A 25,963-nucleotide genomic window follows, 5' to 3' on the forward strand; every position below is an offset into this window, starting at 1 on the left:
GAACACCACAAATCAAATCCCCTGCCCTTGATTGCTCGCCGGCTATTCGACTAACAGGGGCATCGTAAGGCAAGCTCAGGCAGAATCGGTCCTCAGCTGATATCCCCCCTCCCTCCACAGCATCTCAGCTCACAACAGAATCTCCAGAATTGGCACAGTAAATCAGGCAAGGGTGATATGTTATAAATGCCCAGCCCCCAGAGAAAAAACCCTCCCAACCCAATGGGGGGGGGGCGTAATTATAAAATTTGACCAAGTTTAGACAAAAAAAAAAATTTAGAGTAGGATTTTTATTTTTAAACCTTGGCTGAGGAATAAATAAGGCGTTAAACGTTCAAAATATCTACATATATATATATATGTGTGATACATACAATAGATTTATAACCAGCTTAATTCTCTGCTTATTTTCTGTCGGCTCAAGGTCTTGCCGCCGGTTCCACCGCCTTTAATGGCCCTGCACTTCCCGGCGTCTGCCCCCGGGTGGCGCTGGCGAGCCGCTGCCGGCTGCAGCCCTCCCCTTGCTCCCATTAAAGGCGAAGGGGCTCTGGCTCTGCTACCGGTGGTGCCTTGAGCAGCACAGCCCATTCACCAGCACCTAACACAGGGCAGGGGGGCTTACAATGCACCCCCCCCCCCCACCTTTAAGGTGAGGAGGAGGAGGAGCCCCCCCCCAAAAAAAAAGAGTTCTCAGGTGTAGGGGGGGGGGGGAATTAAAAATAAAATTAACTCAAAAGTAAAGGAAAAAAATGTTGCAAAAATATTGGGGGGAGGATTTGTAACCTGCATTAATAAAAATGCAAACACCATCACATTATTCCAGGGGTGCAGGAAATTTATTTGAGTGCATTGCACTTGGCATATTAATTGCAAAGCCTCCCTGGATTGCATTGCATGCAAGTTTTATTATTTTTTAAAATAAAGGACTGACAAATGCAAGAGGGCTCAGGGCAAATTGCAAAATAAAAAAAATGCAAGGCAGAAATTTTGCAGATACTCACGATTTTAAAGGATTCTGAATGACTGTCGCCATTTTGATGGAATAAAATACAGTAGAATCACAATTGTGGTTTAACATTTCATTTTGACCATTCAGAATATGGAACAGGGCTGCGGCCAGAAAGCAACCAATCAGAGGCGCCCTGGTGCCTGGGGAGAGACGTCACCTGTGTAGGGAGTAAGGGGAGGGGCTACGCATGCGCCTCAGGTTCGTGGGGCTGGGGGGGGGAGGGAGGCGAGTGTCTGCTGGGAGTTGTAGTCTCCTCCCCTTAGCCTGGAGTGGGGCTGTTAATTACCCAGGGGGGGGGGAAAGAGTGGGTCATGTCACCCCCAGGTCCCCATTCATAATCTGACTGACTGCCCCCCCCCCCCCCCACACACACACACACAGAGTTCCCTCACCCCTCTGGGTTTTTGTGAATGGGCAGTGCAGAAGGTTGCAAGTAACTAACCAGACATGAAGTTGTTAATTTATTTTGCTCCTTGCAATGGCTTTCTGCAGCTCTCCACGCTCTGCGGAGAGGAGGGGGTTAGAAAAATAGCAAGTCTCAAAGCACTTGGCCACCCGTCCGACACGCTCACCCCTGAATCGATAGGACTTGGCCCAAATCCCCAACCCCCCTCAGAGACCCTCAACGCTGTGTCGAGGGTGATGTTGCACCGTTGGAGCTCCTATCATCTTCATCTGACGTGCAACTGAGCCATCTTCACCCCTCTCTCCCACCCCCTCCCCAGGGGGTAATGAAAGATCCCATTGCAGGCCCACGGTTTTGATGAAGACAGGTGATGTCCCGGAGGACTGGAGAATAGCCAATGTTGTTCCTCTGTTTAAGAAGGGTAGCAAGGATAATCCCGGGAACTACAGGCCGGTGAGCCTTACTTCAGTGGTAGGGAAATTACTGGAGAGCATTCTTCGAGACAGGATCTACTCCCATTTGGAAGCAAATGGACGTATTAGTGAGAGGCAGCACGGTTTTGTGAAGGGGAGGTCGTGTCTCACTAACTTGATAGAGTTTTTCGAGGAGGTCACTAAGATGATTGATGCAGGTAGGGCAGTAGATGTTGTCTATATGGACTTCAGTAAGGCCTTTGACAAGGTCCCTCATGGTAGACTAGTACAAAAGGTGAAGTCACACGGGATCAGGGGTGAGCTGGCAAGGTGGATACAGAACTGGCTAGGCCATAGAAGGCAGAGAGTAGCAATGGAGGGATGCTTTTCTAATTGGAGGGCTGTGACCAGTGGTGTTCCACAGGGATCAGTGCTGGGACCTTTGCTCTTTGTAGTATATATAAATGATTTGGAGGAAAATGTAACTGGTCTGATTAGTAAGTTTGCAGACGACACAAAGGTTGGTGGAATTGCGGATAGCGATGAGGACTGTCTGAGGATACAGCAGGATTTAGATTGTTTGGAGACTTCGGCGAAGAGATGGCAGATGGAGTTTAATCCGGACAAATGTGAGGTAATGCATTTTGGAAGGTCTAATGCAGGTAGGGAATATACAGTGAATGGTAGAACCCTCAAGAGTATTGAAAGTCAAAGAGATCTAGGAGTACAGGTCCACAGGTCATTGAAAGGGGCAACACAGGTGGAGAAGGTAGTCAAGAAGGCATACAGCATGCTTGCCTTCATTGGCCGGGGCATTGAGTATAAGAATTGGCAAGTCATGTTGCAGCTGTATAGAACCTTAGTTAGGCCACACTTGGAGTATAGTGTTCAATTCTGGTCGCCACACTACCAGAAGGATGTGGAGGCTTTAGAGAGGGTGCAGGAGAGATTTACCAGGATGTTGCCTGGTATGGAGGGCATTAGCTATGAGGAGCGATTGAATAAACTCGGTTTGTTCTCACTGGAACGAAGGAGGTTGAGGGGAGACCTGATAGAGGTATACAAAATTATGAGGGGCATAGACAGAGTGGATAGTCAGAGGCTTTTCCCCAGGGTAGAGGGGTCAATTACTAGGGGGCATAGGTTTAAGGTGAGAGGGGCAAGGTTTAGAGTAGATGTACGAGGCAAGTTTTTTACGCAGAGGGGAGTGGGTGCCTGGAACTCGCTACCGGAGGAGGTAGTGGAAGCAGGGACGATAGGGACATTTAAGGGGCATCTTGACAAATATATGAATAGGATGGGAATAGAAGGATACGGACCCAGGAAGTGTAGAAGATTGTAGTTTAGCCGGGCAGCATGGTCGGCACGGGCTTGGAGGGCCGAAGGGCCTGTTCCTGTGCTGTACATTTCTTTGTTCTTTGTTCTTTGTTCTAAGGGGGGAGGGAAGCACTTTTATCATCCTCAATGACCAATGTTTATCTCGCAATCAATATCAACAAGGGCGGCGCAGTGGTTAGCACTGCTGCCTCACAGCGCCAGGGTCCCGGGTTCGATTCCGGCCTCAGGTCACTGTCTGTGGGGAGTCTGCACATTCTCCCCGTGTGTGCGTGGGTTTCCTCCAGGTGCTCCGGTTTCCTCCCACAGTCCAAAGATGTGCAGGTTAGGTGGGGTTATGGGGTTACGTATGCGGATAGGGTGAGGGTGAGGGTCGCATCAGTGCACCCCTACAACCCTCCCTATCTCTGTAACCCCCTCCAGCCCCTACAACCCTCCCTATCTCTGTAACCCCCTCCAGCCCCAACAACCCTCCCTATCTCTGTAACCCCCTACACCCCTACAACCCTCCCTATCTCTGTAACCCCCTACAGCCCCTACAACCCTCCCTATCTCTGTAACCCCCTCCAGCCACTACAACCCTCCCTATCTCTGTAACCTCCTCCAGCCCCTACAACCCTCCCTATCTCTGTAACCCCCTACAGCCCCTACAACCCTCCCTATCTCTGTAACCCCCTACACCCCTACAACCCTCCCTATCTCTGTAACCCCCTACAGCCCCTACAACGCTCCCTATCTCTGTAAACTCCTCCAGCACCGACAACCCTCCCTATCTCTGTAACCCCCAACAGCTCCTACAACCCTCCCTATCTCTGTAACCCCCTCCAGCCCCTACAACCCTCCCTATCTCTGAAACCGTTCTCCAGCCTCTACAACCCTCCCTATCTCTGTAACACACTCCAGCTCCAACAACCCTCCCTATCTCTGTAACCTCCTCCAGCCCCTACAACCCTCCCTATCTCTGTAACCTCCTCCAGCCCCTACAACCCTCCCTATCTCTGTAACCTCCTCCAGCCCCTACAACCCTCCCTACCTCTGTAAGCCCCTACAACCCTCCCTATTTGATTAACCCCCTCCAGCCCCTACAGCCCTCCTTATCTCTAACTTCCTCCAGCACCTACAACTCTCCCCATCTCTGTAACCCCCCATTTCCTACAATCCTCCCTATCTCTGCAGCCTCCTCTAGTCCCTACAACCCTCCCTATCTCTGTAACCTCCACCAGTCCCAACAACCCTCCCCATCTCTGTAATCCCCTCCAGCCCCTACAAACGTCCCTATCTCTGAAACCCCCTCCAGCCCCTACAACACTCCCTATCTCTGTAATCCCCTCCAGCTCCTACAACCCTCCCTATCTCTGTCACCCCCTCGAGCCCCTACAACCCACCCTATCTCGGTAAACACCTCCAGCCCCTACATCCCTCCCTATCTCTGTAATCCCGTCCAGCCCCTACAACCCTCCCTATCTCTGTAATCCCCTCCAGCCCCTACATCCCTCCCTATCTCTGTAGCCTCCTCCAGGTCCTACATCCCTCCCTATCTCTGTTATCTCCTCCAGGTCCTACATCCCTCCCTATCTCCTCCAGGTCCTACATCCCTCCCTATCTCTGTAATCCCCTCCAGCCCCTACATCCCTCCCTATCTCTGTAACCTCCTCCAGGTCCTACATCCCTCCCTATCTCTGTAACCTCCTCCAGGTCCTACATCCCTCACTATCTCTGTAATCCCCTCCAGCCCCTACATCCCTCCCTATCTCTGAAACCTCCTCCAGGTCCTACATCCCTCCCTATCTCTGTAACCACCTCCAGGTCCTACATCCCTCCCTATCTCTGTAATCCCCTACATCCCTCCCTATCTCTGTAACCTCCTCCAGTCCCTACATCCCTCCCTATCTCTGTAACCTCCTCCAGCCCCTACATCCCCCTCCCTATCTCTGTAACCCCCTCCAGCCCCTACAACCCTCCCTATCTCTGTAACCCCCTCCAACCCCTACACCCCTCCCTATCTCTGTAACCTCCTCCAGTCCCTACATCCCTCCCTATCTCTGTAACCTCCTCCAGCCCCTACATCCCCCTCCCTATCTCTGTAACCCCCTCCAGCCCCTACAACCCTCCCTATCTCTGTAACCCCCTACAACCCTCCCTATCTCTGTAACCCCCTCCAGCCACTACAACCCTCCCTATCTCTGTAACCTCCTCCAGCCCCTACAACCCTCCCTATCTCTGTAACCCCCTACAGCCCCTACAACCCTCCCTATCTCTGTAACCCCCTACAGCCCCTACAACCCTCCCTATCTCTGTAACCCCCTCCAGCCACTACAACCCTCCCTATCTCTGTAACCCCCTCCAGCCACTACAACCCTCCCTATCTCTGTAACCTCCTCCAGCCCCCACAACCCTCCCTATCTCTGTAACCCCCTACAGCCCCTACAACCCTCCCTATCCCTGTAACCCCCTCCAGCCACTACAACCCTCCCTATCTCTGTAACCTCCTCCAGCCCCTACAACCCTCCCTATCTCTGTAACCTCCTCCAGCCCCTACAACCCTCCCTATCTCTGTAACCCCCTACAGCCCCTACAACCCTCCCTATCTCTGTAACCCCCTACAGCCCCTACATCCCTCCCTATCTCTGTAACCCCCTCCAGCCCCTACAACCCTCCCTATCTCTGTAACCCCCGACAGCTCCTACACCCCACCCTATCCCTGTAACCTCCTCCAACCCCTATACCCCTCCCTATCTCTGTAACCCCCTCCTACAATCCACCATGATCTCTGCATTTCTCCACCTCTGGCCGCCGGGACGTCGCCAATTTGGAATCCATCAGTGACGGGCGAGTCTTCAGCTTCCAAACTCCATCCGGAACCCACACCACAACCTCTCGACTCTTTTAAAAGCAAATTTCTTTATTCCAGCATTTAGTGCCCCCCCCCCCCCCCCCCGCCCTCACCCAGCCGGCATTCCCCCCCCCCCCTGCCCCCGGCGGCACCTCCATGGTCAACACTCCCACATCTGAGTCAGGTTTGTGCAAGTTCAGTACTGAGGGAGTGCCGCACTGTCAGAGGGTCAGTACTGAGGGAGTGCTGCACTGTCAGAGGGTCAGTACTGAGGGAGTGCTGCACTGTCAGAGGGTCAGTACTGAGGGAGTGCTGCACTGTCAGAGGGTCAGTACTGAGGGAGCGCTGCACTTTCAGAGGGTCAGTACTGAGGGAGTGCCGCACTGTCAGAGGGTCAGTACTGAGGGAGCGCTGCACTTTCAGAGGGTCAGTACTGAGGGAGTGCTGCACTGTTAGAGGGTCAGTACTGAGGGAGTTCTGCACTGTCAGAGGGTCAATTCTGAGGGAGTGCCGCACTGTCAGAGGGTCAGTACTGAGGGAGTTCTGCACTGTCAGTGGGTCAGTGCTGAGGGAGTGCTGCACTGTCAGAGGGTCAGTACTGAGGGAGTTCTGCACTGTCAGAGGGTCAATTCTGAGGGAGTGCCGCACTGTCAGAGGGTCAGTACTGAGGGAGTTCTGCACTGTCAGTGGGTCAGTGCTGAGGGAGTGCTGCACTGTCAGAGGGTCAGTATTGAGGGAGTTCTGCACTGTCAGAGGGTCAATTCTGAGGGAGTGCCGCACTGTCAGAGGGTCAGTACTGAGGGAGTGCTGCACTGTCAGAGGGTCAGTACTGAGGGAAGGCTGCACTGTCAGAGGGTCAGTACTGAGGGAGTGCTGCCTTGTCAGGGGGTCAGTACTGAGGGAGTGCTGCACTGTCAGAGGGTCAGTACTGAGGAAGCGCTGCACTGTCAGAGGGTCAGTATTGAGGGAGTGCTGCACTGTCAGAGGGTCAGTACTGAGGGAGTGCTGCACTGTCAGAGGGTCAGTATTGAGGGAGTGCTGCACTGTCAGAGGGTCAGTACTGAGGGAGTGCTGCACTGTCAGGGGGTCAGTACTGAGGGAGTGCTGCACTGTCAGAGGGTCAGTACTGAGGGAGTGCTGCACTGTCAGAGGGTCAGTACTGAGGGAGTGCTGCACTGTCAGAGGGTCAGTACTGAGGGAGTGCCACACTGTCAGAGGGTCAGTACTGAGGGAGTGCTGCACTGTCAGAGGGTCAGTACTGAGGGAGTGCTGCACTGTCAGAGGGTCAGTACTGAGGGATTGCCGCACTGTCAGAGGGTCAGTACTGAGGGAGTGCTGCGCTGTCAGAAGGTCAGTACTGAGGGATTGCCGCACTGTCAGAGGGTCAGTACTGAGGGAGTGCCGCACTGTCAGAGGGTCAGTACTGAGGGAGTGCTGCACTGTCAGAGGATCAGATGTTAAACTAAGGCTGTGTCTGCTCTCTGTGTTGGATGAGACAGTTATGGAGCCAATATTAATCTCTAAATGTTTTTAAAATGTACTTTATCGAGTTGCTCTTCTTGTGGGTGCTTGCTGTACTCAAATTGGCTGCTGTGGTCCTCCTATATTAGAACTGTGCCAGCTGATGGGACGTGAAGTAGTTTGTTTTATTATTTCAGTGTATGTGGGTGTCTCTGGCAATATAGGCGCAGCCTGTTGCCCATCCCTAATTGCCCCTGGAGAGGGTGGTGCGGGTGAGCTGGCATCCAGAACCGCTGCAGTCCCTGTGGCGCAGGTACTGTCAGGGACGTGTGGGAAGGTGCTATACAAATGCAAGTCTTGTCTTTCAGTCAGCAGGCCAGGGACTTGCGCTCGATATCCTCAGGGCTGCACAGCGATCGAGTTTAAACTGGAGGCTTCTGCCGGCGCTTGAACCCTGAATAGGGGAGGGGAGCGGGAGCCCAGGGCAGGATCAGGCTGTCATATGACACTGTGGGCCAGGCAGTTGTGAAGCTTCCTGTATCCTGGGCACAAGGGTTACAGAAAGTGGATGGTCGCCTTTGCTGGGTTTAAGCAGCCCCTTCGTGGAGCTGTTGTGGGGGGTGGGGTCTCTCTGGAAGAGACAACACACTCAGGAAAGCAAGGGAGGGGAGCAGGGGAAAAAACCACAACAACAACAGGGTAAGAGAGAGAGAGAGACAGAAAAAAACATGTCTTCATCGTTACTGAAGGAGGTGGGAGAGCTGGACATCAACATAGAGAGCTGCAAAAGTTTTCTCCTGGTAGATGAGAATGAAACATTACAGGTACAATTTTAATTGAGAATTGTGACAGGGTTTAATTGGGAGGGGGAGTGTGTAATTGACAGGAGCCTTTGGTCGATTTCACTGCGCTTTGTGTATTGCCTGCTGTGTCAATGGGGAGGATACATTTGTTACAATAACAATGTAACAAGCGGCCACAATGTAACAACCTCACTGTTTCCATCCACACTTTGTATCCATTTTGGGGGAATGTCCACATTTACGCCCCTTTCCCACGCCCCAAACGCACGTAAAATTGGTCCCAAATAAAAACTGCGCCACATATCCTCCTCCCCCCCCCCCCCCCCCCGGGCCTCTTCCATTTCTTGGAAAGAGATTTATTATTTAAACATTAAATCTGCACTCGTCGTTTTTAATCTGGTCATTTGTCACGTTTCTGTTTGTGTGGGAGCTTTCTGTGCGCGAATTTAGCCGCTTACATCGCACCAGTGACTGACACGCCACAGTGGCTGTGGAAGGCGCCATGTAAATTCACTCTCCTGTGCAGTTTGAAGGAGCCATTTTTAGGTGCAAGGTGCAATGTTCTTTTTTTTTAAAAAGTGTGGTACATTATTTCACAGGGTAACTATGGATGTGTTTACACCTACAGAATGTACGGGGTGGAGGTCCCAGGTTCAATCCCGGCTCTGGGTCACTGTCCGCGTGGAGTTTGCACAGTCTCCCCGTGTCTGCGTGGGTCTCACCCCCACAACCCAAAAAGATGTGCAGGCTAGGTGGATTGGCCACGCTAAATTGCCCCCAGTCGATTTTCAGAACAGAATCGAGAGACGGATGCTCCCAGTGCAGTACTGAGGGGCGTGCAGGGTGACACCGTCTTTCGATGGTACAATTACCCGTCTGCCCCCTTCTTGAGTTGGGCGACCAGCATGTTGAGGAGGAGCTGGGGAGTCCTCCCAGCTTGGGGAAACGATGTTTACCCCGCGACCTGATCTGCCCCTTTGTCACATTGCTGCTGTGGGAGCTTGCTGTGCATAATCTGACTGGCGTGCCTCCGTACATTACGTCACCCGCTGTGTTCCTAAAGTGTTGAGTCTGGGAATCACTTTGAGAAGTTGTGGAATGTGCGGTATAATTGCAAGTCCATCTCGGTACTTACCCCAACACCAACTTAGAGTTTCCCACATCTGTTTCCTTTGTTTATGGGATGTAGGCATCGCTGAACTAGGCGCGGCATTTATTACCCATCCCTAATCGCATCTTCAGAAGGTGTGGGGTGAGCCGCCATCTTGAACCCGCCTCAGTCAGTGTGGTGTAGGCACACCCCCTGTGCTGTTAGGGAGGGAGTTCCGGGATTTTGCCCCAGCGGCAGTGAAGGAACGGCCGATATATTTCCAAGTCGGGGTGGTGAGTGACTCGAAGGGGAAGGTCCAGGTGGGGTTCCCAGGTATCTGCCGCCTTGGTCTTGCTAGATGGTGGAGATCCTGTGCCTGGAAGGTGCTGTTGAGGGAGGAGTTGCTGCTGTGCTAAGGAGAGGGAAATGGGCCCTAACGTCCCCGGTTAAGCAGCCTGAACTGCAAGACGCCGTTCTAACTGCGGGCTGTAATTCTGGCGCCAATTGATGCCCCTGCTAGCGAGGGGCAATTTAAGATTATGGTTCAGAATTAAATGAGATTCTTCAGCCGCGGCGATGCCCAGGGACAACACTCGTGTTTTCTGTAGCAACATGGTAATGACACCCGTGTAGGGGACATATGTTGGACGTAAGTCATGCATGAAGTAAATCATTGTAAGTGCAGGCTCGCAATTGGAAGTAAATGCTGCTCTTGTTAGATTGCCCCAGGGCCTGGATGTTGATGGGGATTTTTGCTCCATTGCCTGTCTGTTTTCCACGGATATGTTCCCACGTTGCGTGCCTCTGGGGAGGGAGCATGTGGATTCCAGGGGAAGGTTTCCGACCCACTGTGACTGACGGGCAGAGAGTGTGAAGTTTGTGAAAGAACATTTTCTAATTTGTGAAGGAATCACGAGAATTTGGAATGTCAATGTTATGCCTCTCTTAAAAGGGGGTGGACCGTTACCGATCTGAGGGCTTACGGGCAGCTTGGGATCTGAAGGAGGCCAATTCAGCCCCTCTGCCAATCAGTGAGATCCTGGCTCATCTGTGATCTAATTCCATATGCCCACCTTTGCCCCCTATCCCTCAATACGCATGGATAAACCCAACAAACTGCTTCAAAATCAACAATCGTCGGAGCGTCACTAACCATTTAAGAAAGAAAGTTCCAAGCTTCTGACTACCCTTTGAGTTTTTAAACAATTCATCCTTGGGGTGTGGGTGTCGCTGGCTATCCCCATCCTTAATTGCCTCGAGAAGATGGTGTAAGCGATCGCCTTTATTATTATAATCTTTATTATTGTCACAAATAGGCTTACATTAACGCTGCAATGAAGTTACTGTGAAAATCCCCTAGTCGCCACATTCCGGCGCCTGTTCGGGTACACAGAAGGAGAATTCAGAATGTCCAATTCACCGAACAGCGCGTCTTTCGGGACTAGTGGGAGGAAACCGGAGCACCCGGAGGAAACCCACCCAGACACGGGGGAGAACGTGCAGACTCCGCACAGACAGCGACCCTAGCCGGGAATCGAACCCGGGTCTCTGGCACTGTGAAGCAGCAGTGCTAACCACTGTGCTACCGTGCCGCCCAGTCCATGTGGTGTAGGTACACCCTCTGTGCTGACCCAGCGTGATCCCATGTGTCTGCCGCCCTTGACCTGGTGGAGGCCGCGGTTTTGGAAGGTGGTGTGTTGGCGAGTTGCTGCGGTGCATCTTGTAGACGGTGCACACGGCTGCCACTGTGTGACAGTGGGGGAGGGAGTGAATGTTGAAGGTGGTGGATGGGGTGCTAATCAAGCGGGGCTGCTTTGTCCTGGATGGCGTCGAGCTTCTCATGTGTTGTTGGAGCTGCGCTCACCCAGGTTAGTGGTGATAGTGGGGGTTTGTGTGTGTGTAGGAATGTTCCCTAACCTTAGCCCTGAAAAGGGCTGGCTCTAATTGTTCGACTGTGAACCATATCCTAGACCCCCTCACTCCTAACCAGCGGGAAATAGTTGGCGATCTATACTTTGTGCACAGCAGGATCCCACAGACAGCAATGTTGTAGTGAGCAGAAAATTTGATTTTGCAGATGGTGCCTTTTTAAAGTTTTTTTTTTTTCATTTTCCATCATATTTTATTATAATCCATTTAATTATGCATCTTCAGCCTTGTTGAAGCAGTATGTCAGACAACACTTCCCACAGTATTGCCTGTTGAAGCACACCAGCACCACACTCCTCAGAAGGTCGTTCACGCCGCAGACGATAGATTTTTCCATATTCATCGACCTTGTAATATTTAAGGACAGCAAGCTTGACCTTCTTCCTCTTTTGCTGGTTTTTCTTTGGGGTGGTGTAAGACTCCTTCTTCCTCTTCTTGGCACCACCAGGGAGTCTCGATACAAGGTGCAAAGTTGACTCCTTTTGGATGTTGTAATCAGAGAGTGTACGGCCGTCCTCCAACTGTTTTCCAGCAAAGATCAGTCGCTGCTGATCGGGGGGAATACCTTCCTTGTCCTGAATCTTAGCCTTTACATTTTCAATAGTATCTGAGGGCTCAACCCCGAGGGTTATCGTTTTCCCCGTGAGGGTTTTCACAAAGATCTGCATTTTCAGATCCGATCTACCCAATCCTCGCCCGAAAAGGTCAGCATTGAAAGAGCTTTAAAGTTAAATGTTGACCAGGGTAATTGGGAGGAGGGGGGGTTGGGGTGGGGGGTGGTGATGACGGGCAGGGGGAAACAGCCCTGCTCGCCTCCAAAGCGGTGCTCGGGAACTATGTCCAGGTGGGCGTGTCAGCCTGGATTTTTGTGCTGGTCCCTAAGCTTGAACTTTCTAACGATGTGCTTTATTCTTTTGGAAGGTGATGGAAGAGGAAAGTTTTCTGGAGAGGCTGGGGATTCCCGGCAACAAGGCCGTCAAAGTCCTTTCCATTTTCGGTAATACGGGGGATGGGAAATCTCACACTTTAAACGCCACCTTCTTCGACGGCCACGAGGTATTCCGCACCTCCGAAACCCAGGACTCCTGCACCGTGGGGGTGTGGGTTGCCTTCGACCCCTCGCTGTCCCTCATCCTCCTGGACACGGAGGGCCTGCTGGGGGCCACCAGCAAGCAGAACCAGCGGATGAGGCTGCTGCTGAAGGTGCTGGCCGTCTCTGACATGGTGGTGTACCGGACTCGGGCCGAGCGGCTACACAACGACCTCTTCCGGTTCCTGGGCAACGCCTCCCAGGCCTACCTCAAGCACTTCACCAGCGAGCTGAAGGCCATGTCCGACCGCTGCGGCCTGGAGGTGCCCCTGTCCAGCCTGGGGCCTGCTCTGCTCGTCTTCCATGAGACCTCCAACACCAAGCTGCTGGGCTGCGGTGAGTGCTGCTGTGAGTGCTGCTGGGCTGCGCTGAGTGCTGCTGGGCTGCGCTGAGTGCTGCTGGGCTGCGCTGAGTGCTGCTGGGCTGCGCTGAGTGCTGCTGGGCTGCGCTGAGTGCTGCTGGGCTGCGCTGATTGCTGCTGGGCTGCGCTGAGTGCTGCTGTGAGTGCTGCTGGGCTGCGCTGAGTGCTGCTGGGCTGCGCTGAGTGCTGCTGGGCTGCGCTGAGTGCTGCTGGGCTGCGCTGAGTGCTGCTGGGCTGCGCTGAGTGCTGCTGGGCTGCAGCGAGTGCTGCTGGGCTGCAGCGAGTGCTGCTGGGCTGCAGCGAGTGCTGCTGGGCTGCAGCGAGTGCTGCTGGGCTGCAGCGAGTGCTGCTGGGCTGCAGCGAGTGCTGCTGGGCTGCAGCGAGTGCTGCTGGGCTGCAGCGAGTGCTGCTGGGCTGCAGCGAGTGCTGCTGGGCTGCAGCGAGTGCTGCTGGGCTGCAGCGAGTGCTGCTGGGCTGCAGCGAGTGCTGCTGGGCTGCAGCGAGTGCTGCTGGGCTGCAGCGAGTGCTGCTGGGCTGCACTGAGTGCTGCTGGGCTGCAGTGAGTGCTGCTGGGCTGCGGTGAGTGCTGCAGTGAGTGATGCTGGGCTGCGCTGATTGCTGCTGGGCTGCAGTGAGTGCTGCTGGGCTGCGCTGAGTGCTGCTGGGCTGCAGTGAGTGCTGCTGGGCTGCGGTGAGTGCTGCTGGGCTGCGGTGAGTGCTGCTGGACTGCGGTGAGGGCTGCGGGGCTGCGGTGAGGGCTGCGGGGCTCGGTGAGGGCTGCGGGGCTGTGGTGAGGGCTGCTGGACTGCGGTGCGGGGCTGCGGGGCTCGGTGAGGGCTGCGGGGCTGCGGTGAGGGCTGCGGGGCTGCGGTGAGGGCTGCGGGGCTGCGGTGAGGGCTGCGGGGCTGCGGTGAGGGCTGCGGGGCTGCGGTGAGGGCTGCGGGGCTGCGGTGAGGGCTGCGGGGCTGCGGTGAGGGCTGCGGGGCTCGGTGAGGGCTGCGGGGCTGCGGTGAGGGCTGCGGGGCTGCGGTGAGGGCTGCGGGGCTGCGGTGAGGGCTGCGGGGCTGCGGTGAGGGCTGCGGGGCTCGGTGAGGGCTGCGGGGCTGCGGTGAGGGCTGCGGGGCTCGGTGAGGGCTGCGGGGCTGCGGTGAGGGCTGCGGGGCTCGGTGAGGGCTGCTGGACTGCGGTGCGGGGCTGCGGTGAGGGCTGCGGGGCTGCGGTGAGGGCTGCGGGGCTGCGGTGCGGGGCTGCGGTGAGGGCTGCGGGGCTCGGTGAGGGCTGCGGGGCTCGGTGAGGGCTGCGGGGCTGCGGTGAGGGCTGCGGGGCTCGGTGAGGGCTGCGGGGCTCGGTGAGGGCTGCGGGGCTGCGGTGAGGGCTGCGGGGCTCGGTGAGGGCTGCGGGGCTCGGTGAGGGCTGCGGGGCTCGGTGAGGGCTGCGGGGCTGCAGTGAGGGCTGCGGGGCTGCGGTGCGGGGCTGCAGTGAGGGCTGCGGGGCTGCGGTTAGCGCTGCTGGATTGTAGGCAGGGGGGGGATTGGCTTGACCCGACGGGGATGAGGGAAAGGTCATGGGGTTAGACCCTGACCTGTGAGATCGGAAATCCAGCCCAGGTGATCGGCGGAGTGTGACGGTGGATGGGGTTTCTTTTTTTTATTTTTAGCGTTCACTGTGTTGTTGGAACGTTCATTTTTTCCAATTAAGGGTCAATTTAGCGTGGCCAACCCACCTACCCTGCACATCTTTGGGTTGTGGGGGCGAAACCCACGCAGACAGCAGAGGGGGTGGAGTTTCACGGGGAGAATGTGCAAACTCCACACGGACAGTGACCCAGGACCGGGATTCAAAACCGGGTCCTCAGCGCCGTGAGGCAGCAGTGCTAACCACTGCGCCGCCCTGGAAGGGGGGATTTCTATGTACAATCTGACAGCCCCCCAGGCCCAATTGGCTCAATCCAGGATGCTTATTGATTCCCAGTTTGACACTTCAGGGCTGCTGGTTGATATTACGATTATTCCTCTGATATCTGGGTCACTGAGAGGTCGGGTTGTCCCAGTAATTTTTAGGGGGACAGATGACATAGCGGTATTGTCACCGGATCAGGTAACCCAGAGGGCCCCAGGCTAACGCTCTGGGGGGGGGGGACACAGGTTCAAATCCCATCCCGGCAGCTGGTGGAATTCAAATTCGGTGAATAAAAACTGGGATTGAAAGCTGGTCTCAGTAACGGCGACCGTGACAACAATCATCGATTGTCGTAAAAACCCATCTGGTTCACTAATGTCCCCTTTAGGGAAGGAAATCTGCCGCCCTTACCCGATCTGGCCTACATGTGACTCCAGGCCCACAGTGATGTTATAGAACAGTACAGCGCACAATGTTGTGCTGACCATTTATCCTAATCTAAGATCAACCTCACCTACACCCCTTCAGTTTACTGCTGTCCAAGAGTCGCTTAAATGTCCCGAATGACTCTGACTCCACCACCTCTGCTGTCAGTGCGTTCCACACACCCACCACTCTCTGTGTAAAGAACCGACCTCTGACATCTCCCCTATACCTTCCTCCAATCACCTTAAAATTATCGTGACCCTGGGGAAAGGTCTCTGGCTCTCCACTCTATCCATACCTCCCATCACCTTGTACACCTCTATCAAGTCACCTCTCTCCCTTCTTCGCTCCAGTGAGAAAAGCCCGAGTTCCCTCAACCTTTCTTCAGAAGACATGTTGTTGAATCTTAACCCCCTCTCTGAAATGGCCCCGAGCGACACAATCAGTGGTTGGTCAGCACCGTTAGGATTGGGTAATAAATCCTGACCTCACCAGTGATGCCCTGTGAATGAATTTTTAAAAACCTGGAATGTACAAAATCACATGGACGCTGGGTTTAGCTGCTGTGTTGACCCTCCCTCCCCCTCCCGCAGACTCCCGGACCCCAGGAGGCGCTGAGCAACTGCTCCAGAAGAGGTTCCACCAGTTGGGTTTGAGCACCGAAGCCTTCAACTCGATCGAGTATGTGGGCACCAGAACCACGATGCCCCCCACCAACTTCGGTGGGTTTTTGGAGGTGGTGCGCAGGCGGGCAAGCAACACATCCACCCGCTCTCGGAGGCCGCCCGCCATCGTCTACAACGTATTGAAGGTAACGCGGGGGGGGGGGGGGCATAGAGGGCGACCAATGGGTCCGCGTTACCGGAGTCCATGTGCGCACGATGGGCTGAATGGCTAAGTGGGTGGGTGGGGGGAGGAGAGGGAGTGGGGTGGGGGAGGAGAGGGGGTGGGGTGGGGTGGGGGAGGAGAGGGGGTGGGGTGGGGAGGGGGGGGAGGGGGGTGGAGGATTTGTCCGAGAAGGCACAGCGAATGATCCAGGAGGAAACCTGGAGTGAGCGCCCTCGAATCGGCCGGTCCTGGGTTCAAGACCCAGTCGAAACCTCCGCCGATATTTCTCGTCCCACAGCGAAGTAGCCGAGGGAATCCTGAACTGCCTGAGGTGGCCGTCTTCAGACCAGATGTTAGACGGAGGCTCCCGTTTTCAGGAGGATGTAAAAGGTGCCTCGGTATTTGTGTGAAGGAAGAGTTCCCCCAGCCCCACTGCCCCCCTCTGGTGTCCAGCAACCAATATTCATTCCTCCATCAGTGTCACTTAAACATGATAATCTGGGCACTATTCTTCGTGGGATCTTGCTGTGCGGTGGTTGGCTGCAGCTTTTCCTACGTACAACAGCGACTAGACGTCAAGGAAAGTAAATGCTTCATTGGCTGTGAAGCGGAGGGTGTGCAAGGCGCTATAAGAATGAATGTTCTCTCTGTGATTCGTTGCTCCCCGTGTGGTTTCTTTTCAACCCAGGCTCTGAGTATGAGGTTTAACGGGGAGATTACGGACGATCGAATTACGACAAGCTCGTTCTTCCCCGATGAGTACTTCAGCTGCTCCAACGTCTGCCTCAGCTGTGGGTGAGTGACGGTCCTCGAATGCGCGGCTGGGATCGGGGGTGGAGGTGGGTGGGGGGGGGGGGGGGTCCGTTTGTCCCTTCGCTCCCCGCCTTCTGGGCTTTCCGTGCTCCAGCGTGGAGCAAAAGTCAGGGGCAAAACCTTGGACCAGCTCCGGGTCACATCGCGCACCTCCTCCTCCTCTTTCCCCCCCCTCCCCTCCCCCCGACGATCAGAGACATGGCAGCTCCCCAGCCATTCAGCGTCGACCTCCTGACCAATCATCACCCTTTTCTCCGATGAGTATAAATTGAGATTGTTTGAAATTTGGCATTCTGGCATTTGTCCTGATGAGTGCAAGATGAAAAACTTTGACAACATGTCCCAATTATGTTTTCTTCCCAATTAAGGGCCAATTTAATGTGGCCAATCCGCCTACTCTGCACATCCTTTGTGGGTAAGACCCACGCAGACACGGGACGAACGTGCAAACCCGGGTCCCTGGCGTTGCCGTGCCACCCTAATAAATTTATTCACACCTGGAGTTTCACTTGGCACCTCACACCGATGCAAAATAAAACTATGCACCCCCATTAACCGGTGTTCCAGGTTGGGATTTCCCCGCAGATAACCTCAGCGTTCGTCCTGACACAGGTGAAAATACCCCCCCCCCCATCTTCTCCAATCCTTCTACCAATTATTTGAAAATCTCTGCCCCCTGGTTAATGACTTGTCTGCTGAGGGAAACGCGTCCTCCCTATCCACTCTATCCTGGCCCCTCAGAATTTGCTACACCTCAATTAAATCTCCCCTCCACCTCCTTGTTTCCGAAGAAAACGACCCAAACCCACCACTCCATTCCTCGTCACTCATACATTCCGGTCTGGAAAATATCCATGTAACTCACCTCTGTTCCCAACACTCCGTGAAGCTGACTTGTAAACCAAAGGCCTGTGTTGCGGTAAATGAGGTGCAGAGAATAACCAGGAGGGTAAATGTTACTGTTCCGTTTTTTTTAATTATTGAAGGGCTCGCTGTACAAAGAATATGAACCACTTAAAGGACAATGTCGCTCACACTGCAAAGAGTCGGTGTCGATACACCCACCAGTACAACAACAAGGTGCTGATCTGCCGGGTAAGGCGTCTCCCAATGGCGTTTTTTAGAATCATCATGCAGAAGGAGGCCATTCGGCCCATCGAATCTGTACCGACCCTCTGAAAGAGCGCCCTACCCAGGCCCGCTCCCCCATGACCCCACCTAACCTGCACACCTTTGGACTGTGGTTGGAAACCGGAGCACCCGGAGGAAACCCACGCACACACGGGGAGAACGTGCAGACTCCGCACAGACACCCGAGGTCGGAATCGAATCTGGGTCCCCGGCTGGGCGAGGCAGCAGTGCTAACCATTGTGCCGCCCTTTAAATAGACATTTCCGCTTCCTCATTTATTCCTGGGGTCCAGGTATCGCTGGCTATGGGCCCAGCATTTATTGCCCATCCCTAACTGCCCGTTGAGAGGGTGGTGGTGAGCTGCCTTCTTGAACCAGCTGCAGTCCCTGTGATGTAGGTACACCCACCATGCTGATAGAATCATAGAATCCCTACAGTGCAGAGGGCCATTCGGCCCATCAAGGCTGCACCAACCCTCCGAAAGGGAACCCTACGAGCCCAATTCCCTACCCTATCCCCGTAACCCCACCGAACCTTGGGACACGAAGCGGCAATTCAGCACGGCAGATCCACCTAACCTCCTCTCTCGGACTGTGGGAGGAAACCGGAGCATCCGGAGGAAACCCACGCAGACACGGGGAGAACGTGCAGACTCCGCACAGTCACCCGAGGTCGGAATTGGAGCCGGATGCTGTGAGGCAGCAGTGCTAACCGCAGTTCCACCCACAGAGGGAGTTTGACCCAGTGTCAATCGAGGAACGGCCGATACATTTCCAAGTCAGGATGGTGTGTTGCAAGCAGCGAGGCAGTGGAAGCAAATGTATTTTCCCATTCTCCGTCAGTTTCTGCAACACAACTCTGCTCGTGGGGAGCTGATGGCAAAGTGGAGTTGTGAGCACATATTTTATTGAATGGTGGAGCACGCTTGGAAGGGCCGAATGGCCTCAACTCCTGTGTTAATGTATGGAGTATAAGGGAGGGGGAAGAGGTGGCAGTGCTGAATTCTGAACCTATCTTCCGATCTGATCCAGGTGTGCTACGAGCGTGGCCTGGAGGTGTCCGTCAATCCCAAAACCTCCGCATCATCGGACAGCAAGTGGTTTGGACTGGCAACCTATGCCTGGTCAGGGTGAGTGGGCTGTCGCCGATGTGAAGGTGAAGTCAGCTGTGCAGACAGAGGTGGAGAGCGGGCTTCCCGGTCGAATAGCTGCCCGTTACACCCACGGAAGAGGCGGCGCCCCAGTTCCTTCCACGATCCTGCCTGTCCTCGAGATTTCCCGATGGGTCCTTCCTGAATTTTGAATCCCCTCCCCTCTCCTGTCCAACCTTCCTTCCTGTGCAGTGCGGTGGGAGTGCCGCATTGTCGGGGGCATCACCTCCCGGAGGAAACGTTATACCGAGAAAGATCTTATACGGAAAGGCTGAGGGACTTGAGGCTGTTTCCGTTAGAGACAAGAAGGTTAAGAGGTGACTTAATTGAGGCATACAAGATGATCAGAGGATTGGATAGGGTGGACAGTGAGAGCCTTTTTCCTCGGATGGTGATGTCTAGCACGAGGGAACATAGCTTTAAATTGAGGGGAGATAGATATAAGACAGATGTCAGAGGTAGGTTCTTTACTCAGAGAATAGTAAGGGTGTGGAATGCCCTCCCTGCAACAGTAGTGGACTCGCCAACACTAAGGGCATTCAAATGGTCATTGGATAGAGATATGGGCGATAAGGGAATAGTGTAGATGGGCTTTAGAGTGGTTTCACAGGTCAGCGCAACATTGAGGGCCGAAGGGCCTGTACTGCGCTGTAACGTTCTATTGAGGGGCCCTTTTGTGTGAAGGACTCCTTGGCTACTATTTTTACAGTGCCTGGTATCCTGTTCAAAGTTTAACCCTCAATCACTTTTTTTAAAAAAAGAATATCACAATGGAATTTGTGGGATCTTTCTGTGCATACTTTGCTCTGTTTCCTACGGCAGTAACTGCACCTAAATGTGCTCTATCGACTATAAAGCACTTTGGAACATCACATGGTCAAAGGCCCTATCCAAATGCAAATCTATCCTTCCTTTCATCGTTGTGAGGTAATGAACTCCATATAATAATAATCGCTTATTGTCACAAGTAGGCTTCAATGAAGTTACTGTGGGAAGCCCCTAGTCGCCACATTCCGGCGCCTGTTCGGGGAGGCCGGTACGGGAATTGAACCGTGCTGCTGGCCTTATTCTGCATTACAAGCCAGCTGTTTAGCCCACGGTGCTAAACCAGCCCCTACGCCAACTCTAACTTCCCCAGGGAAGCTGTAGACGCTGGAAATCCTCGCCTCCTCCCGTCTTCCTGTTCTCCCACGGATCTTCCAAAACCCAGTCGGCGTCCCTCATCATCATCGTCCGTCCCTGACTCCTCTGCCGCCCAAGCTCGGTCCGATCTTTCCCATGGCTAATGTCGGGAGGCCTTCCCTTCCCTGGGATTCCTGAACAATATGAAAGGAAAATGGATGAAAATGAGAAATATTTAGTTTTTTTTGAAATGAAAGCTGATCGCTTTGCCTGTGGCATGATGTGTGTTAATTTGCTGCGTAGGTATGTCCTGGAATGTCCGACCTGTGGCATTATCTATCGTAGCAGGCAGCACTGGATTGGAAACCAGGATCCGGAGGGGTCCGTCGTACGTCCCGAGTTAAGACACGTGTGGCTCGGGGTGAGTTTGCTACATGACGTTTTGGGTTATTGCCCAAGGGGCGGTCTCTGGGAGCCGAAGATTTAATCTTCAGGAGATGGCTGGGAGGAGAGAAAATCTCCCAATGTTTACTAGTGAGAAAAATATTGAGGATTGAGTGCGCGGGGGTATTGATTTATACGGGGGGGGGCTGCCGATAAAGAATGACATGTCTTGCGGGGGGGGGGGGCGTTGGCTGTGGGAGGTCATGTGATCACCGCCCCCCCCCCCCCCCCCCCCCCCCCCACCAAAAATAAATTAATCCAATCAGAAGACACCGATTGGCAAAAGCGACATGAGGACAAAACCTCCTTTTGCAGTGGGCGATGAGGATTTGGAATGCACTGTCCGAGAGTGTGGTGGAGATAAATTCAATCGTGGGACATTGAGGAGCTAGGCTCACTTGGGTGGGGGGGGGGGGGGGGGCGGGGGTGGGGGGGGGGGGTAGGGGGGGTTGTGGAGGGACCTGTGAGGAAATAAATCCAGGTGGGAAAACACTGCAGTGCCTCAGCCCAACATTAAACACAAATCTCAGTTCTAAGTCGAGACGCAAACAATATGGCACTGAGTGTCACTGGCAGTCCAACGCCTGGGGCCGGGACATCCTGCCATGGTTGACAGATGTCGTCTCTCTCTCTCTTTCCCCACCCCCCCCGTGTTATCGTCCCTCTCCTCACGGTACAGTGGGTGAGTTAACAAGCCTGGGACTCGGTCACACAGCCAGTGAGGTGAGTGAGTGAGAGAGACACGGCTTGTAAACAGCTTTGCAGCCTCGGGGCCATCTCTCAGGGGCTGTTTCCTGGATGCTGATGGCCTCTGACAGGCTGTGGGCAGCAGAGCAGTCAGAGGAGCGAGAGAATCGCCTGAACAAGTGTCTAACTGTCTATGAACAACCCGAGGAGACCAGGTGACAAGCGTGTTCACAAGGGAGTTGGGTGACAGGCATGGACGAGGCATTAAACGATCCGTACTGAAATTATTTAAAAAAAATAGATTTAGAGTGCCCAATTTTTAAATGTTTTTTTCCAATTAGGGGTCAATTTAGCGCGGCCAATCCACCTAGCCTGCACATCTTTGGGTTGTGGGGGCGAAACCCACGCAGACACGGGGAGAATGTGCAAACTCCACACGGACAGTGACCCGGGGCCGAGATCGAACCTGGCACCTCAGCGCCGTGAGGCAGCAGTGCTAACCCACTGCGCCACCGTGCTGCCCCTCTCCGCACTGAAATTCTGATGCTGATTTACCCCCTTATTTTTCTTTTGCCCTACCTTTTTAGTTTCTCTTTCTCTCACCCGTTCTATTTCCCCCTATTTGCCTCTCCTCGCACTCTCGCTCTTTCTCTCTCTCTGCTCGCACTCTCTCTCTCTCTCTGCTCACACTCTCTCTCTCTGCTCGTGCTCTTTCTCTCTGCCCGCACTCTCTCTCTCTGCTCGCTCTCTCTCTCTCTCTGCTCGCACTCTCTCTCTCTGCTCGCACTCTCTCTCTCTCTCTCTCTCTCTCCCTGCTCATGCTCTCTCTCTCTCTCTGCTCGCTCTCTCTCTCTCTCTCTCTCTCTGCTCGCACTCTCTCTCTACTCGCACTCTTTCTCTCTCTCTGCTCACACTCTCGCTCTCTGCTCGCACTCTCTCTCTGCTCGCGCTCTCTCTCTCTGCTTGCGCACTTTCTCTCTGCTCGCGCTCTTTCTCTCTGCTCGCGCTCTTTCTCTCTGCTCGCGCTCTTTCTCTCTGCTCGCGCTCTTTCTCTCTGCTCGCGCTCTTTCTCTCTGCTCGCGCTCTTTCTCTCTGCTCGCGCTCTTTCTCTCTGCTCGCGCTCTTTCTCTCTGCTCGCGCTCTTTCTCTCTGCTCGCGCTCTTTCTCTCTGCTCGCGCACTTTCTCTCTGCTCGCGCACTTTCTCTCTGCTCGCGCTCTTTCTCTCTGCTCGTCCTCTTTCTCTCTGCTCGCGCTCTTTCTCTCTGCTCGCGCTCTTTCTCTCTGCTCGCACTCTTTCTCTCTGCTCGCGCTCTTTCTCTCTGCTCGCGCTCTTTCTCTCTGCTCGCGCTCTTTCTCTCTGCTCGCGCTTTCTCTCTGCTCGCCCTCTTCCTCTCTGCTCGCGCTTTCTCTCTGCTCGCGCTCTTTCTCTCTGTTCGCGCTCTTTCTCTCTGTTCGCGCTCTTTCTCTCTGTTCGCGCTCTTTCTCTCTGCTCGCGCTTTGTCTCTGCTCGCGCTTTCTCTCTGCTCGCGCTCTTTCTCTCTGCTCGCGCTCTTTCTCTCTGCTTGCGCTCTTTCTCTCTGCTCGCGCTCTTTCTCTCTGCTCGCGCTCTTTCTCTCTGTTCGCGCTCTTTCTCTCTCTGCTCGCACTCTTTCTCTCTGCTCGCGCTCTCACTCGCTCTCTCTGCTCGCACTCTTTCCCTCTCTCTCTCTGCTCGCACTCTTTCTCTCTCTGCTCGCACTCTTTCTCTCTCTGCTCGCGCTCTTTCTCTTTCTCTCTGCTCGTGCTCTCTCTCTGCGCTCTTTCGCTCTGCTCGCACTCTCTCTCTCTCTCTCTCTCTCTCTGCTCGCGCTCTCTCTCTCTCTGCGCTCTTTCTCTCTGCTCGCACTCGCTCTCTCTCTCTCTCTCTCTCTGTTTGCGCTCTTTCTCTCTGCTCCCACTCTCTCTCTGCTTGCGCTCTTTCTCTCTGCTCACGCTCTTTCTTTCTGCTCGCGCTCTTTCTCTCTGCTCGCGCTCTTTCTCTCTGCTCGCGCTCTTTCTCTCTGCTCGCGCTCATTCTCTCTGCTCGCGCTCATTCTCTCTGCTCGCGCTCTCTCTGCTCGCACTCTCTCTCTGCTCGTGCTCTTTCTCTCTCTCTGCTCGCACTATTTCTCTCTCTGCTTACGCTCTTTCTCTCTCTACTCGCGCTCTTTCTCTCTGATCACGCTCTTTCCCTCTCTGCTCGCGCTCTTTCTCTCTGCTCGCGCTCTTTCTCTCTCTGCTCGCACTCTTTTTCTCTCTCTGCTCACGTTCTTCCTCTCTGCTCGCGTTCTTCCTCTCTGCTCGCGTTCTTCCTCTCTGCTCGCGTTCTTTCTCTCTGCTCGCGTTCTTTCTCTCTGCTCGCGCTCTTTCTCTCTGCTCGCGCTCTTTCTCTCTGCTCGCGCACTTTCTCTGCTCGCGCTCTTTCTCTCTGCTCGCGCTCTTTCTCTCTGCTCGTGCTCTTTCTCTCTGCTCGCGCTCTTTCTCTCTGCTCGCGCTCTTTCTCTCTGCTCGCGCTCTTTCTCTCTGCCCGCGCTCTTTCTCTCTGCTCGCACTCTCTCTCTGCTCGCGCTCTCTCTCTCTGCTCGCACTCTTTCTCTCTGCTCGCGCTCTTTCTCTCTGCTCGCGCTCTTTCTCTCTGCTCGCGCTCTTTCTCTCTGCTCGCGCTCTTTCTCTCTGCTCGCGCTCTTTCTCTCTGCTCGCGCTCTTTCTCTCTGCTCGCGCTCTTTCTCTCTGCTCACGCTCTTTCTCTCTGCTCGCGCACTTTCTTTCTGCTCGCGCACTTTCTCTCTGCTCACGCTCTTTCTCTCTGCTCGTCCTCTTTCTCTCTGCTCGTCCTCTTTCTCTCTGCTCGCGCTCTTTCTCTCTGCTCGCGCTCTTTCTCTCTGCTCGCACTCTTTCTCTCTGCTCGCGCTCTTTCTCTCTGCTCGCGCTCTTTCTTTCTGCTCGCGCTCTTTCTCTCTGCTCGCGCTTTCTCTCTGCTCGCCCTCTTCCTCTCTGCTCGCGCTTTCTCTCTGCTCGCGCTCTTTCTCTCTGTTCGCGCTCTTTCTCTCTGTTCGCGCTCTTTCTCTCTGCTCGCGCTTTGTCTCTGCTCGCGCTTTCTCTCTGCTCGCGCTCTTTCTCTCTGCTCGCGCTCTTTCTCTCTGCTCGCGCTCTTTCTCTCTGCTCGCGCTCTTTCTCTCTGCTCGCGCTCTTTCTCTCTGTTCGCGCTCTTTCTCTCTCTGCTCGCACTCTTTCTCTCTGCTCGCGCTCTCACTCGCTCTCTCTGCTCGCACTCTTTCCCTCTCTCTGCTCGCACTCTTTCTCTCTCTGCTCGCGCTCTTTCTCTCTGCTCGCGCTCTTTCTCTTTCTCTCTGCTCGTGCTCTCTCTCTGCGCTCTTTCGCTCTGCTCGCACTCTCTCTCTCTCTCTCTCTCTCTCTCTCTCTCTGCTCGCGCTCTCTCTCTCTGCGCTCTTTCTCTCTGCTCGCACTCGCTCTCTCTCTCTCTCTCTCTCTGCGCTCTTTCTCTCTGCTCGCACTCTCTCTCTGCTTGCGCTCTTTCTCTCTGCTCACGCTCTTTCTTTCTGCTCGCGCTCTTTCTCTCTGCTCGCGCTCTTTCTCTCTGCTCGCGCTCTTTCTCTCTGCTCGCGCTCATTCTCTCTGCTCGCGCTCATTCTCTCTGCTCGCGCTCTCTCTCTCTGCTCGCACTCTCTCTCTGCTCGTGCTCTTTCTCTCTCTCTGCTCGCACTATTTCTCTCTCTGCTTACGCTCTTTCTCTCTCTACTCGCGCTCTTTCTCTCTGATCACGCTCTTTCCCTCTCTGCTCGCGCTCTTTCTCTCTGCTCGCGCTCTTTCTCTCTCTGCTCGCACTCTTTTTCTCTCTCTGCTCACGTTCTTCCTCTCTGCTCGCGTTCTTCCTCTCTGCTCGCGTTCTTCCTCTCTGCTCGCGTTCTTTCTCTCTGCTCGCGCTCTTTCTCTCTGCTCGCGCTCTTTCTCTCTGCTCGCGCACTTTCTCTGCTCGCGCTCTTTCTCTCTGCTCGCGCTCTTTCTCTCTGCTCGTGCTCTTTCTCTCTGCTCGCGCTCTTTCTCTCTGCTCGCGCTCTTTCTCTCTGCCCGCGCTCTTTCTCTCTGCTCGCGCTCTTTCTCTCTGCTCGCGCTCTTTCTCTCTGCTCGCGCTCTTTCTCTCTGCTCGCGCTCTTTCTCTCTGCTCGCGCTCTTTCTCTCTGCTCGCGCTCTTTCTCTCTGCTTGCGCTCTTTCTCTGTTTGCGCTCTTTCTCTGCTTGCGCTCTTTCTCTCTGCTCGCGCTCTCTCTCTGCTCGCGCTCTTTCTCTCTGCTCGCGCTCTTTCTCTCTGCTCGCGCTCTTCCTCTCTGCTCGCGCTCTTCCTCTCTGCTCGCGCTCTTCCTCTCTGCTCGCGCTCTTCCTCTCTGCTCGCGCTCTTCCTCTCTGCTCGCGCTCTTCCTCTCTGCTCGCGCTCTTCCTCTCTGCTCGCGCTCTTCCTCTCTGCTCGCGCGCTTTCTCTTTGCTCGCACTCCTCCTCTCTCTCTGCTCGCGCTCGCACTCTTTCTCTCTGCTCACGCTCTTTCTCTGCTCACACACTCTCTCTCTGCTCACACTCTTTCTCTCTCTCTCGGCTCGCACTCTTTCTCTCTCTGCTCGCACTCTTTCTCTCTCTCTCTGCTCGCACCCTCTCTCTCTCTCTCTCTCTCTCTCTCTCTGCTCGCACTCTCTCTCTGCTC

General features: G+C 54.5%; 2 protein-coding genes and 1 pseudogene across 5 annotated transcripts in view; 1 reads left to right on the top strand and 2 right to left on the bottom strand.

Annotated features, from left to right (window-relative positions):
* Nucleotides 1–1,133, bottom strand: part of dpf1 (double PHD fingers 1) — a 74,285-nt gene extending 73,152 nt beyond the window's left edge. For both annotated transcript variants that reach the window (XM_072490020.1, XM_072490019.1), the window contains exon 1: nt 1,002–1,133. In XM_072490020.1, the coding sequence (XP_072346121.1) occupies nt 1,002–1,078 (77 nt within the window). In that variant the 5' untranslated portion in view covers nt 1,079–1,133. The remainder of the gene's footprint in view (nt 1–1,001) is intronic.
* Nucleotides 1,134–7,724: 6,591 nt separating this feature from the next.
* Nucleotides 7,725–25,963, top strand: part of LOC140402319 (zinc finger FYVE domain-containing protein 1) — a 29,974-nt gene continuing 11,735 nt past the window's right edge. For 2 of the 3 annotated variants that reach the window (XR_011938122.1, XM_072490021.1), the window contains exons 1-7: nt 7,894–8,281; nt 12,201–12,705; nt 15,649–15,866; nt 16,572–16,678; nt 17,683–17,791; nt 18,859–18,956; nt 20,403–20,520. Coding sequence is in view for 2 of the 3 variants with exons in the window: in XM_072490021.1 (XP_072346122.1) it covers nt 8,186–8,281; nt 12,201–12,705; nt 15,649–15,866; nt 16,572–16,678; nt 17,683–17,791; nt 18,859–18,956; nt 20,403–20,520 (1,251 nt within the window). In the remaining variant the exon portion in view is untranslated. Of the gene's footprint in view, nt 7,771–7,893; nt 8,282–12,200; nt 12,706–15,648; nt 15,867–16,571; nt 16,679–17,682; nt 17,792–18,858; nt 18,957–20,402; nt 20,521–25,963 lie in introns of those variants that run through there. The other variant, XM_072490022.1, reaches the window with a different exon arrangement.
* LOC140402318 (ubiquitin-ribosomal protein eS31 fusion protein-like) lies at nt 11,445–11,994 on the bottom strand (annotated as a pseudogene).

The sequence above is a fragment of the Scyliorhinus torazame genome, chromosome 25, assembly GCF_047496885.1.
Source record: "Scyliorhinus torazame isolate Kashiwa2021f chromosome 25, sScyTor2.1, whole genome shotgun sequence".
In the NCBI taxonomy this organism is placed as follows: Eukaryota; Metazoa; Chordata; class Chondrichthyes; order Carcharhiniformes; family Scyliorhinidae; genus Scyliorhinus; species Scyliorhinus torazame.